This window comes from Myxocyprinus asiaticus, chromosome 25, assembly GCF_019703515.2.
Source record: "Myxocyprinus asiaticus isolate MX2 ecotype Aquarium Trade chromosome 25, UBuf_Myxa_2, whole genome shotgun sequence".
In the NCBI taxonomy this organism is placed as follows: domain Eukaryota; kingdom Metazoa; phylum Chordata; class Actinopteri; order Cypriniformes; family Catostomidae; genus Myxocyprinus; species Myxocyprinus asiaticus.
The window spans coordinates 137,233-152,500 of NC_059368.1; the positions used below are offsets into that span (position 1 = coordinate 137,233).

General features: G+C 39.6%; 1 protein-coding gene across 2 annotated transcripts in view; it reads left to right on the top strand.

Moving 5' to 3' along the window:
* Positions 1–15,268, top strand: part of LOC127415730 (1-phosphatidylinositol 4,5-bisphosphate phosphodiesterase beta-1-like) — a 114,625-nt gene that overhangs the window by 28,769 nt on the left and 70,588 nt on the right. For both annotated transcript variants that reach the window (XM_051654586.1, XM_051654585.1), the window contains exon 3: positions 13,361–13,429. In XM_051654586.1, the coding sequence (XP_051510546.1) occupies positions 13,361–13,429 (69 nt within the window). The remainder of the gene's footprint in view (positions 1–13,360; positions 13,430–15,268) is intronic.

The following is a 15,268-nucleotide window of genomic DNA, read 5'->3' on the forward strand; positions in this document are numbered from 1 at the left end:
TGGGTGCCAGTTCCCCTCTGATTAAACAACATGAATATAATGACAATATTACTTATGTATAGTGAAAGTCATGGTTTAAGATTAGTAAACTAAGTAAGTGTTAAGGGTCAGTGTTTAAACAAAGATTTAGTATGAACTGTAAGATTAATGACTAATGTCTTTGAAGTTCATCCTGGATTAACTGCAGAAGTTCACATTGATGCATTGTCCATTTGTTAGTTGTCTGATGAAGGGTTTTATTGGCAATTTATTGATAGTCTATGTATACCATTATAAGAGTGTAGTCCATCATTAGACAAAGATGATGCAGTCAGAGATCAATGAGGAGCATCACAGTTCAACCGGCAGGTCATTTCGGTGAGGATCTGTGAGGTCCATCCTAAATCCAAGGTTCAGGCAGTGGCATATGAATTATCCCATGTCTTATGGTTTGAGTTGGCATCAGTTCATCCTCTGAAGTCCATCGTAAAAGACTGAAGTGATGTCTGGCTGGCACCAGCTGCATTTAGTCGTCATCACTCAGTGACACCAAGCAGGAATGGAGCTGGATCTGGCTGGCTCTGGTAACCTCGGGATATGAATACCATGGTTGGGACAGGGAAACAAATAGAATAATATTAGCGTAGATGCTATACATTGTTTTTTTTTTTTTTTTTTTTTTTTTTTTTGCAGTTATAGATCAAGATAAATGTTTCTGGTTCTGGCAGACCTAACTAAAGCAGCCTAATTGTGAGTTTATGGATAAATTAGGTGTATGTCTGGCTAAATAGATGAGTCTTTAGTCTAGACTTAAACTGAGTGAGTGTGTCTGAGTCCCGAACAGTGTTAGGGAGACTATTCCATAGTTTAGGAGCCAAATATGAAAAGGATCTACCTCCTTTTGTGGATTTTGATATTCTAGGAACTATTAACAGGACAGAATTTTGTGATCGTAATGAACGTGATGGAATATAGCGTGACAGAAGGTCACTTAAATACTGTGGAGCTAGACCATTCAAATTAATTTTAAAATTAATATGAAATTTATCAGGTATCCAATGTAACGATGATAAAATGGGGCTAATATGACCATATTTCTTGGTTCTAGTCAGCAATCTGGCTGCTGAATTTTGAACCAATTGAAGTTTATTTATTGATCTTGCTGGACATCCTCCCAGTAATGCATTACAATAATCTAGTCTTGAGGTCATGAACGCATTAATTATTTTTCGGCATCAGCAACAGAGAGCATGTGTCGTAATTTAGCAATATTTCTGAGGTGAAAGAATGCTGTTCTACAAACATTGGAAATTTGATTTTCAAAGGACAGATTGGTATCAAATATAACACCTGTGGGGGGGTTGAGCAAGAGACAGACACAGTGGGTGTGGCATCAAGCCTCGGAGAGGCATTTATTGGAAATAATAATAAAAATAACAAGTCCATAAAGGGGGATAATAAAGTGTCCAGGGGAGTAGTGTTCAAAACAAAGGGGGAATCTGGCATCCTCGCAGTGAGACGGGGCTCCGTGAAGAGTGGGGTAGTGTCCATGGAATTAGCCCGGGCATGAGTTGGGTCCATCGGCCACACACGCTCACCTCCAGGGTCCATGGCGCGAGGGGCGGCAGCATCCTTGGCAGCCTGTCTTCCCAGGCCCACGGCAGGTGAGAGGGGAAGGCGGCCCGGCCTCTAGCCTGTCGGCCGTGACGTGTGCAGTTCTCACCCGGCGACTTGTCTAATCGGCACGGGGGGTCCGAGGAGCAGGTCTGGCGGCACATCATCTCGTCCGAACCCTCCCAGCTCTGGTCCTGGGTGTGCGAGGATGCCAGTGTGTGCACACATGGAGATTTGAAGCCGGCTCCCCGAGAAGAGATGCGCTCTGCGTTTTAAAGACAGCGGTGATGAAGCATTATTCACATCAGGTGTGCTTCATTCACTGCTGTCAGAACAAGGCTTATTAATTATGCACCTCGCTTTCCTGCCCAACTCCCGTTGTGAGCCTGGCTGAAGGGCGGCCCTAAGAGGCGGGGCGACGATGACGAGCCAGAGGGTCGGATCATTCCGCCACACACCTAAGTTCTTCACTGTAGAAGATGATGTAACAGTACATCCATTGAAAGTCAAATCAATCTTTGATTTCACTGACTCACTCTGCTAATTTGGAGAATTGTGAAATTTCGTTAGGTTTTGAAGAAATATAAAGTTGGGTATCGTTGGCATAACAGTGGAAACTTATTCCACAATTCCTGATAATATCTCCCAGGGGAAGCATAGTATAAGGAAAAAAGCAGAGGCCTTAAAACTGATCCCTGTGGCACTCCACTCCACTGCTAAATAGGACCTACATCATGCTAATGCCTGTCCACTGATGCCAACATAATTCTCCAGCCTATTCAAGAGAATGTCGTGATCTATGGTGTCGAAGGCAGCACTAAGATCTAAAAGCACTAGAAGAGAAATGCAGCTGCGATCAGATGATAAGAGCAAGTCATTAGTAACTCTGATAAGTGCAGTCTCTGTACTATGATGGGACCTAAATCCTGACTGAAATTGTTCATATATACTATTTTTTTCTAGTTTTTTTTCAAATTTTCTAGTATTTTTGACATAAGTGGGAGATTTAAAATCGGTCTGTAATTAGCCAATTCTCCAGGATCAAGCTGTGGCTTCTTAATAAGTGGTTTGATAACTGCCATTTTAAAGTTTCTTGGGAAATAAGTACTGAATGGAGGTTACACGAAAGGCATGGCCGTCTCCAAACTGAGAGTCTCTGACTGGATTGTCGATGTGATCGGTCTCGCCTACGAACCACAAGGTGTGAGTTGCCCTATTGGAGTCAAAGCGCACTCAACTAGAGGCATGGCATCCTCTTGGGCATGGACAAACGGGGTGTCCTTACAGGACATATGTTTAGCAGCAGGGTGGTCTTCACAAAACATGTTCGCGAGGTTTTACAACGTTGACGTGGCATCAATCTCTTCACAAGTCCTCTCTGTCTAGAATGCTTTTTATGTCCAGTGGGTAAGCCAAATCCCTCCATCACAGGTAGGCAACCTGTTATATTAATTACAGCTGATGATATGTAAGCTGTGGTTATAATAATCCCTCTGAAGTCACAAGCACTCCCTAAAAAATAATAAAACCTACTTTTCCAACCAAGGTTGCTAAAGGGTTAAAATCACACGGTGTGTATCTATATAGATCCCCAGACTATATTAGCCCCCATCTGGTATTACCCGTGTGGGGTTATTTATTTATATATACACTTAAGGCATATCTTATAGTCATCGGCCTGCAGGCCTGTTACTCCTTAAACATGTCTGTATTTAGGTGTTTTATCTTAAATAAGTTGTGCAGCAAGATGGGATTCTGTTTCCCATAGCAATGTCTCGTTCCCTTCATCTCAGGGAACTGAGGTTACATGTGTAACCGGAGATGTTTTGTGAATAAGGTGCTTCTGTAATATAGCCTGAAGATGCCAGAATGAATCACAATAATTTAATTTAAATACTAACAGTGCACTTACACAGTCTCTCTCTCTCTCTCTCTCTCTCTCTCTCTCTCTCACTCTCTCTCTCTCTGTTTATTTATTGTGGAGATGAACGTGAAGTTCACTACAGACTTGACTGTTTGGTGATAGCATGTTGCTAAGCTAATGCCATGATACACTTTGAACAGTGTTTATTGATACTTTTCAGTATTAAATAATTTTTTTCAGTTTATTCTTAATGAAAATTTCTCTCACAAAGCATCACAGTGTTTTACCTGTGAAAGCGCTGTCATGTTGCTGAAGTTAATGTAATAAGAGAAGAGTTTAAAAAACACTAGAAAATGACTTTAACAGTTAAAGGATTGGCAAGGAGGAGGTGGGAACCGGCTGAACAGTAAACGTAACTTTCCTCTGGCTCTCGGCGGCCGGCGGCTGGTAGCGACCCCTCCATCCCCAGGCAGATGGCTGCGGCTGCTCCTCTGGCAGACGGCAGCGCCGAGGAGTCCATGACAGCTTATCCTTCCTCCTTCCCGGGTTTCGGCACCACTGTAACAGTTAAAGGATGAGCAAGGAGGAGGCGGGAACCGCTGAACAGTAAATGTAACTTTTAATGTAAAAGTCAACTTAAAACAACATAAAATATAAGACAAAAACACATGCAGCACGGCTGCGTGCGTCTCTCTCTCTCTCTAACTGGCATCTCCGGCTCCCCTTTATCTTGCTCTCCTGCTGATCATCTGATTCAGTGCTGGCCGTGCACCCTCACGGCCCGGCCATGCCCTCCTCCTCATCAATATGACCTTGATAAAGCAGAAAATGATGTGTGTTGATTTGATTTACCTGCTGCTAACTGGACGAGTTCATTCTGATAGATCTGATGAGATGATGATACACAAAGTGACACACAGCAGTTTGACGGCTGGACAACTTTTCAACACCGAGGCTTTTGTGTGTCAGTGTATTTGGGAAGTTTGTCAAGCTGCTACATTGAAGTGATTAAAGGAGGGGCAATATCTTCAGAGATATAATATCAGATTGTGTAATTTATTAATTATCTGAGCTGTATTTATCTACCTAAAAACAACGAGGGTTAGTGAATTAATGAATCTTGACTATCACGACTCATCTGATGAATAATGTGACTTTATGCTGACAGAAAAAAAAATATGGTTATGCAAGAATTCATGTGTAATAGGCGTTTTTGTGTCTTATATGCAAATAATACTGGCATGTTGAGCACAATGTCCTCAGGTGAATTCATCTCCTAGTTTCTCATGATTCGTAATGTGCAGCTTTATGACAAGAAAACAAAACAAGGGACATGACCTGTTTACCATAGTATGATTGAATTATTACAGGGTTAGTCATAAATCTGGCATGTTTGCCGAGGTGATCCAGAGTGGCTCTGATGTTGCTGTTCCATTGCTCATGAGACTTGATGGAGTTCTTAGTATCAACTTTGTCTCAGATGTTTCTCTTACAATTCCTCAGGAGAATAAAATGAGACACAAATGAGTCAATGGTTGACATACAGAGTATGAAGTAAAAAAAATAAAAAAAATCTGATAATTTAATCTTGAAATTTGATGAGAAATGTTTTCTCTAGAGGTGACACATTACAGGAGACTTTTTCTCAGGATTAACATCTGACAAGCAAGAGACTTCAGCAAAAATCTCCATTTAACACAATGTTTGTCTATTAGAAACACATTTTCATATTAAGGAGATCTTGTGTGTGATTTTTCTTTCAGGAAGGTGCTGGTAGCGATATTCTCACACTCATGAATACATAACCAATAAATGCAGGGTTAAATATATTTGAACTCATGTGACCCTGCTGTGACACACACACACACACACACACACATACACACGCACACACACACACACACACACATACACACACACACACACACACACACACACAAACATACACACACACACATACACACACACATGCGCGGGCAGCTACATGCAGCGTTGTGTCTTTTAAAAACACACTTCAAAGCTCTAACCTTTATACTGCTGCTGAAATACTGACCTTTGACTCCAAACACCTCCCACTGTAAACACACAACACTACAGTGATCAAGAGAGAGAGAAAGAGAGAGAGAAATGATAAAGCCTTCTAAAACTATTCAATGTGGTTCTGAGTGTAGGTTACTTCCCTGACATTTGGAATCAAGGACTGGTAACACCCATCTTTAAAAATTGAGATAAATCTGATCCTAATAATTACAGAGGCATTTGTGTGAGTAGCAATCTGGGAATGTTATTTTGTTATATAATAAATTCAAGACTCTTAGACTTCATCACAACACTCAATGTCTTGAGCAGAAGTCAAATTTTATTTCACCTAAGTACTGTACATCTGATCATATCTACACGCTACACACTCTAATTGAAAAACATGTTGTCTAAAATAATGGCAAACGTTTTGTATGTTTTATTTAAAATGCATTTGATCCAATCTGGCACAATGGATTATTCTACAAACTTATTGAAAGTGGCATAGGAGTTTAAACCTATGACCTTATTAAATCAATGTACACTGAGAGCAAATACGGTGTGAAAATGAGCTCAAAAAGAACAAGATTTCTTTCCCTGGAGCGTGGAGTAAGACAGGGTTGCTGTTAAACCCAAACACTGTTCCAAATTTACCTTTATGAACTGGCAACCAGTCTGGAGCGATCTGCAGCTCCTGGTCTCACTCTACATGGCTCAGAAATCAAATGCCGGCTGTATGCAGATGAGCTGGTTCTGTTGTCTGACACTGAACAGGGTCTACAGTGGAGCTGAAACGATTAGTCGGCATTAACGACAACATCGACAATAAAAAAATGTCGACAAAATTTCCGTTGTCGAATCGTCGTTTGATCTCATTTAACATAACATGAGATCACATTAAACTCTAATGATGACGTGTGAGAGCAGCACTGCAGTTCTCGACTGACTGAGGAGAGGACGAATTACACAGATCACAGATGCACTCTAAACTTTCCAAACAGCTTCAGCTGATGTACGTCACACAGTATGAGGGAATTATACAAAAATATCAAATAAGTAAATACAGAAGCACTCTTGTTGTGGAATAAGTGGAGCCGGAGCTCTTTAAATAAACACCCTGGCGTTACATAAAAAATTATTTTGTCCTCTTTATTGTTAGTAAGCACATTTAATACAACCTTTTAAGCTGGGGCACAAGCTGAATAATCAGTTAAGAGCTAATGATTAATCATTGCAGTAATCGCTGAAGAGTTGAATAATCGTTCCTGGGCCCTGACAGTAAACCTCAATAAATCTAAAATCATGACTTTCCAGAAAAGATCCAGATCCCAGGGAACACAACAAATATTCACATCTGGAACAAACCACATTGCATACTCATCACACTGCAGTTATCTTGGACTGAAAATCACTTCTACATCTACTGGAAACTTCCTGCAGTGAATGAACTCCGAGATAAAGCTTGCTGCTATGCCATAAATAGACAATGTCCTGTAGAGATATCTGTTATAATTCGGTTAAAATCAGTGAATCAGTGATTGAGACGATTGCCCTGTATGGCAGTGAGGTGTGGGATCCACTGACAAATCCAAATCAAGAATTCACCAAATGGGAAAAACATCCAATTGAGACCCTGCATGCAGAATTCTGTAAAAATATTCTACAAGTACACCAGCACATAACAAATATTGCATGCAGGGCAGAACAAATATCCACGAATTATAAAAAAAACAAAAACGGGCAATCAAATTCAGCCAAATTACAACACAAATAAAACAAATTCATATCACTTATTTGGAAACTCAAACACAACAACAGAGTAAAATGCAGTGCTATGTGGCCCTAAGAAGAGAATGGCCGACTATCTGTTTTGCAGTTTTATGTGTATGCAGCTCAGCTGTAAACGCTTTGAGAATACAAATGTACAAATACTGTAATTGTCATGCCAATAAAGCACCTTAAAACTGAAACTGAGTGAGAGAGATTTGACTTTTTAAGGTCTTCTTTAATATTTTAATAAATCCACAAAATACCTATATATTTATAAAATTTGTAAAAAAAATATAAATAAAATACATGTACAGAAACATTTTCAGGATTTGCAAACAAAGCAAGAACATGTACAAAAAAGAAACACAGACATACAATGTCAATTAACATTTAGTGCATACAGTGAAGCCCATATTAAACATAAAAGTTCCCTGATCATCAGGCTGACAGAGAAAATTGTCAACACCCCATACAGAAAAAAGGAATTTACATCGTCGATGAGATGGTAATAGGCATGTTCCATCATTAATCTCTTCTTTATAAATCCTCTTATCATCAAAGCAAGGTCTACTCCTTCCCTCCCATCTACTTTATTTCTCTGTGGACACATACTGCTAACTTTGCTGTACCATAAAATACATTTTAGAAAAACACTTTAGATGTATTTTTTGTTGAATATTTGGGCCATTAATTAAGAATGCATGATTAAAACTTCCTATAAACTGAATGTATGTAAACGTAGATTAGGGCTGCGTGACTTGAACTGCGAAATTGATAAAAACTAGTACATGATTCCTTCTGACCAAAATGTGGTAATGTTTTGCCCATGTTTTGCTGCCAATAAAAAGACTTGGGACACTCTTTGAGGGTTCACACTTGACTTCTCTTAAAAAGAACCAAAATCAGATTTTGAAAGTGTTATAGGCACATATGGTTCTTTGACCTATATTCCACTTTCTATCAAGTTATTTACTTGACTTTCATTTTTTTTTTTTAAATACGACAACTGCCTTGTTCATTTGGGAAGTGGAGGTAATATTATTATGGCTCACATTTTCTCCAACAGCAGGTGATTTTATCTCCAGCACATTTAATAACTGTGAGCTCTTTCTCTTGCATCATCGATACATTTGTTTTGTCATTTTCTTGATCTTTTCTGACCTTGTTGTGTTGTTTTGGGTGACATGCACACAGTAGAAATTGAAACTGTTCATTGGTCTTAAAGGCAAATACAGCGGAATAACGTCCAGTCTACACTTACACTTTCACAGTGAATTAGGGGCAGTGGTGGCTAGGGGCAGTGGTGGCTTGGCGGTTAAGGCTCTGGGTTAATGACTAGATGGTCAGGGGTTCAAGCCCCAACACTGCCACAAGCAAGGCCCTTGACCCCATCTGCTCCAGGGGTGCTGTATCATGGCTGACCCTGCACTCTGACCTTGGCTGGGATATGCAAAAATTGGGCAGTGGTAGCTCAGCGGTTAAGGCTCTGGGTTACTGATCAGAAGGTCAGGGGTTCAAGCCCCAGCACTGCCAAGATGCCACTGTTGGGCCCTTGAGCAAGGCCCTTGACCCTATCTGCTCCAGGGGCACTGTATCATGGCTGACCCTGCACTCTGACCCCAGCTTAGCTGGGATATGTGAAAAAAAGAATTTCACTGTATATGTGCAAATGTATAATGTGTGATAAATAAATATAATTATTATTATAATTGAATTGTGTCACAGGACAGATCAGTCTAAGAGACTCGATTTCACTCTTAGGGGTAGGGTCACACGTTTAAACATGTTTAAAATAGCTGAAATTGCAAAGCACAATTTCAACAAAAGCATCAGTGAGATATCAAATATTCATCGCTGCTTGTTCATTCTTGTGTAACAGCTTATAAATGTCACTTTCCATTGACGAGACACTCGTTTGCTCACAGTGCGGAGGACAGATGGGGACTCGTGTGTCGTTTGTGTCCTGTCGAACGTCACTCACACTTCTCCACACAGACATGTTTATTTAAACATTTGTGTCACTCGATGGACATTTAACGACTTCTCAAATCCAGCACAACAGTAACATTCTGACTCCATGCAAAGGTTTTTTTTAAGAGCACATAAAACAAAACTGGAGTTTATGTCTGTAGCTTTGAGTTCTGTATTTATTTATGATGACAAAATTCACATATAGCAGATACACACATTTCAAATATACAGTCTTTCACTTATGGGAAAATAGACAAAAATATTGATGACATCATCCTAAAGGGATGGTTCACCCAAAAAGGCAAATTCTGTCATCATTTACTCACTGTGATGTTGTTCCAAACCTGTATGATTTTCTTTAGTCACCATTCATTTAGATTGAATGGAAAAGTGATTGATGACTGAAGAAAGACAGTCATACGGGTTTGGAATGACATGAGGGTGAGAAAATGATCACAGAATTAGCATTTTTGGGTAAGCTATCCTCGTAAAGTACATATATTTGTCCAATCAACCAACTAGCACACAACTCATATCAGTAATCCAAATCAAGTATTATATAAACTGTGTTTGAGATCATTTCACTATCAACCTTTAATAAATCTCACACAGCTCAGTTTAGATGCACATTTTTACTTTCTGGATTCAAACATGATTGTTTCATTAGAGAGAACTGAACATGAAAGGACTCGTTAAACATGTGTTATAAACACCATCATGATTCACTTCTGTCTCTCTCTCACTCTCTCTGTCTCTCCCTCATTCTGTCTGTCTCTCTGTCAGCATTAATAATGGATCTTTAAGGGTTCTTCATTCTCATGTGATATTTAAGCTGCGGTTCTAGAGTGTCTTGAGTGACGAGAGTCTCGTTTAATGGTCCTTTCATTACTGAGCCCTTATTACAGTCTACATCTCTCTTACTACTATCACCAGTAAACACACACACACACACACACACTCACACTCACACATACACATACACACACACACACACACACACACACACACACATGCATACACACACACACACATGCATACACTCACACACACAAACAGACGCACACACACACTCACACACACACACACACACACACACACATACACACACACTCACACACACAAACAGACGCACACACAAACTCACATACACACATGCACACACACACACAAACAGACGCACACACACACACACATGCGCACACACACACACACTCACACACAAACTCACATACACACACATGCGCACACACACACACACACAAACAGACGCACACATACACTCACACACACACATGCACACACACACACACATGCACCCACTCACACACAAACAGACGCACACACACACTCACACACACACACACACACACATGCACACACTTACACACACACACACACACACACACACACACATGCACACACTCACACAGACGTGCACACACATTCACACACATGCACACACACACACACACAAACAGACGCACACACATGCACACACTCACACACAAACACAAACTCACACACTCACACACACACACACACACACACACAGGCCGCTACATTTATCAAAACTACTCACAAGAACACCTGTACAAACAAACATCACACAAAGTGATACACGTATAGTACATGTCCTGTATTGTGTATATGCATTTTGATTTTCTTCACCAGTGATGTGACATTGTCTGAGAGTGTGTTATTATCATGCAGGTCTAATTCTAAACACTTGCAGCTTTATTTATTTATGACCTTTTCCATTCTCTCTCTCTCTGACACTTAGTCAAGTAATTTTTATTTATATAGCGCTTTTCACAACACACATCGTTTCAAAGCAGCTTTACAGGAAATCATGCATTAACAGAAGATAAAACTGTAATATCTATAATATCTTAGAGTCATCATTGTGTAGTTTGATTAAATATGATTGTAAATTGTGTTTAAAAATAAATAATAATTGTATTTATAACTCCAGTGAGCAAGCTGAAGTTGACTGTGGTAAGGAACACAAAACTCCATAAGATGTTGATTAATGGAGAAAAATAACGTTGAGAGAAACCAGACTCACTGTGGGTGCCAGTTCCCCTCTGACTAAACATCATGAATATAATGACAATATTACTTATGTATAGTGAAACTCATGGTTTAAGATTAGTAAACTAAGTAAGTGTTAAGGGTCAGTGTTTAAACAAAGATTTAATATGAACTGTAAGATTAATGACTAATGTCTCTGAAGTTCATCCTGGATTAACTGCAGAAGTTCACATTGATGCATTGTGCTTTGTTAGTTGGCTGATGAAGGGTTTTATTGGCAATTAACTGATAGTCTATGTATTCCATTATAAGAGTGTAGACCATCAATAGACAAAGGTGATGCAGTCAGAGATCAATGAGGTGCATCACAGTTCAACCGGCAGGTCATTTCGGTGAGGATCAGTGGGGTCCATCCTAAATCCAAGGTTCAGGCAGTGGCATATGAAGTATCCCATGTCTTATGGTTTGAGTTGGCATCAGTTCATCCTCTGAAGTCCATCGTAATAGACTGAAGTGATGTCTGGCTGGCACCGGCTGCATTTAGTCGTCATCACTCAGTGACACGCAGCAGTGGAGTCCGACACCAAGCAGGAACAGAGCTGGATCTGACCGGTTCTGGTAACCTCGGGATATGAGTAAAATAATATTAGCGTAGATGCAGGGGGGCCTGGGTAGCTCAGCGAGTAAAGACGCTGACTCTTAAGCAACCAAATTGGCCCGGTTGCTAGGGAGGGTAGAGTCACATGGGGTAACCTCCTCGTGGTCGCTATAATGTGGTTCGTTCTCGGTGGGGCGTGTGGTGAGTTGTGTGAGGATGCTGCGGAGAATAGCGTGAAGCCTCCACACGCGCAACGTCTCCGTGGTAATGCGCTCAACAAGTCACATGATAAGATGCACGGATTGACGGTCTCAGACGCGGAGGCAACTGAAATTCGTCCTCTGCCACCCGGATTGAGGCGAGTCACTACACCACCACGAGGACTTAGAGCGCATTGGGAATTGGGCATTCCAAATTGGGGAGAAAAGGGGAGAGAAAAAAAATGTGCATAGATGCCATACAATTTTTTGCAGAGTTATAGATCATGATGGATGTTTCTGGTTCCGGCAGACTTAACTAAAGCAGCTTAATTGTGAGTTTATGGATAAATTAGATGTATATCTGGCTAAATAGATGAGTCTTTAGTCTAGACTTAAACTGAGTGAGTGTGTCTGAGTCCCGAACAGTGTTAGGGAGACTATTCCATAGTTTAGGAGCCAAATAAGAAAAGGATCTACCTCCTTTTCTGGATTTTGATATTCTAGGAACTATTAACAGGACAGAATTTTGTGATCGTAGTGAACGTGATGGAATATAGCGTGTCAGAAGGTCACTTAAGTACTGTGGAGCTAGACCATTCAAATCTTTGTATGTAGTGAAATTTAACAGGTAGCCAATGTAACGATGAAAAAATGGGGCTAATATGACCATATTTCTTGGTTGTAGTCAGCACTCTGGCTGCTGCATTTTGAACCAATTGAAGTTTATTTACTGATCTTGCTGGACATCCTCCCAGTAATGCATTACAATAATCTAGTCTTGAGGTCATGAACGCATGAATTAGTTTTTCGGCATCAGGAACAGAGAGCATTTAGAATTAAACAATCTTTTCAACCTTTTATTACTGTGCCTTTAAAATGTCTATATGTAAATGACCCCTGTTATCATTGGCTATTTCACACTGGTTCATCAGGGCGAGTCAAGTTAATGAATACTTCTAAGTATGATATGTAAAAATGGGCAGTCTTATGTTTATGAACACATGGTTGTAATGTCATAATCATCTTGTTTTTGCAGTTTAGTTTAAATAAATGTTCTAGTTGAACTTAAAAGGAGGTTTTGAATACTGAAAGTGACAGTAAAACACGTGTAACATCAAACTCTTTGACTGCAATAGAACAAGAAAACTCTTGTTTGCCATAATGACAGTAAATAAATGTTTATTTCATTCTATTACTTTAGTGTCTTTTTATTTTTGTGCTGTCATGAGAAAACATTCACAGCTGATTCAACTTCTGCAACCTTTTCTCATAATTATTATACCGATCATTTATTTGCTGTTTGTGTGATTGCAGGAGACTGAACTACTGGACATTTCTCTCATCAAAGATACGAGACATGGGAAATATGCCAAGATGCCGAAGGTAACACAACGTTTGTGTGTGTGTGTGTTTGGATTATTCACTCTCCAAGTGTATAGAGACCTTTAAAACCTTTGAGAATGACTCACATTTGTGAGAATGAACACACATTATCCTGTCTTCATTCATGGCTGAAATACAATATGAAAATAAATGTAAATATGCCCAGACAGGAATTTTGTGACAATAAGCAAAGCTGCTCTTCACCAGACACACATGAAGCGTTTCACTTGTTCCATTAATGACTGAAAAAGAAAATAAAAACACACAATAAAAATGTGTAAAACTAGAGCTTTTGCAGGACTGTATGAAATAGAGAGAAACACATTTATCTAAAAGGTTTCAAATAGTTTTTCAGAAATGTTTTCTAAGATGTGAATCTCACTGCATGTCATTTGCAAAACTACTTGTTCACAAAATTGACAAGTCAGTGAGTTGCCTGAATGACTTGACTAATACTTGACTAATACTTGACTAATACTTGACTAATCGCTCTTCATGAAGTCCTGTGTAATTAGGCTGGTTTCTGGTTCACCTGACCCCAGTCAGGTATGTTATTTATGGACTGTTTATATAAGACATTCTTGTGTTCAAAACAGTGTGGCTCTAGAGACGTGTATTTTAAAAGTTGGACTATTTCACCTTGACGCAGTGTCTTAGAAACGCAACTTTTGAGGCAGGAGTCAAAGGCCAAGTACATCCCTTTGAATGTGTATGGTTGTAGCGACAATTATTTTTCTACATAGGCAGCTGTCTTCAAAGGCAGCATCCTTACTGAAATGGAAGCACATTTCAAAGATTTGAAAGACTCTACACAGACAGCAACTCTGTGTGTCACACAAACATCACATCTCACATGAAGCGCACAAGAGACTCGACTCTCAGTTGATTACAATAGAGTTTGATGATAGCATGTTGCTAAGCTAATGCCACAAGTTGTGAGCGTGCCTGTGATGCCTTAAAATGTTTCCTATGTAGGCAGTTCACTATGGTTTGGAGTGAGAAGTGAGTGAACTAGATGTGATAACGTAAAGTTCACATTGATGTGATATTCTGCTGTCAGTAATAAAGCAGCGATTACTGTGAGGAATAAGGGAAAAACAGAGTTTCCCATGTCATGATGTGCCCTTACAGAGGGGTCAAAGGTTAATGGTTCGAGAAAGAGAGAGAGAGAGAGAGAGAGCAGTGTGTATTTTATATGATGTGAATTCGAGAAGACAGCATGGCCCAAGGCTTTCAGTGGCACACAGATGCTCTCACCCTCAAACATCTATAAACACAATCAAAAACTATAAAAATCAATGAGCTTTAGATGCTTTTGTTTTAAACATACTCACAGGAGATGCAACATCACATGACTGTTTTATAGAGTTGAGAGAATGTCAAATAAGACTCAAATCAATTCTAAGTCTAGAAAGGAAATACACTGCAAAAGTGTCGTCCTGTTGTACATACTGTGTGTTATTGTGTTACTGTAACGTCAGTGTGATAGAGTTTCCTTCAAATGTCTGTGCCATTAAAACACGAGTTAATAAGGTAGTTACATAAAAACAGGTCCACAGTTTTACTAACTTACACTTACTTGCTCAGCAAGATTCTCTTCAAACTTTTGCTCTGTGATGACAGAAGTTGAGCTGAAGAAGAGAATATCGAATGTAGAAGTCATTTTTACACAGATGTCTGCTATAGCGCCCCCTGTTGCAACACTGAGAATGCAAAATCTACTTGTACTAAATTTACTTAAAGGGATAGTTCACCCAAAAATGAAAATTCTCTCATCATTTACTCTCCCTCATGATATCTCAGATGTGTTTGACTTTCTTTCTTCATCAGAACACATTT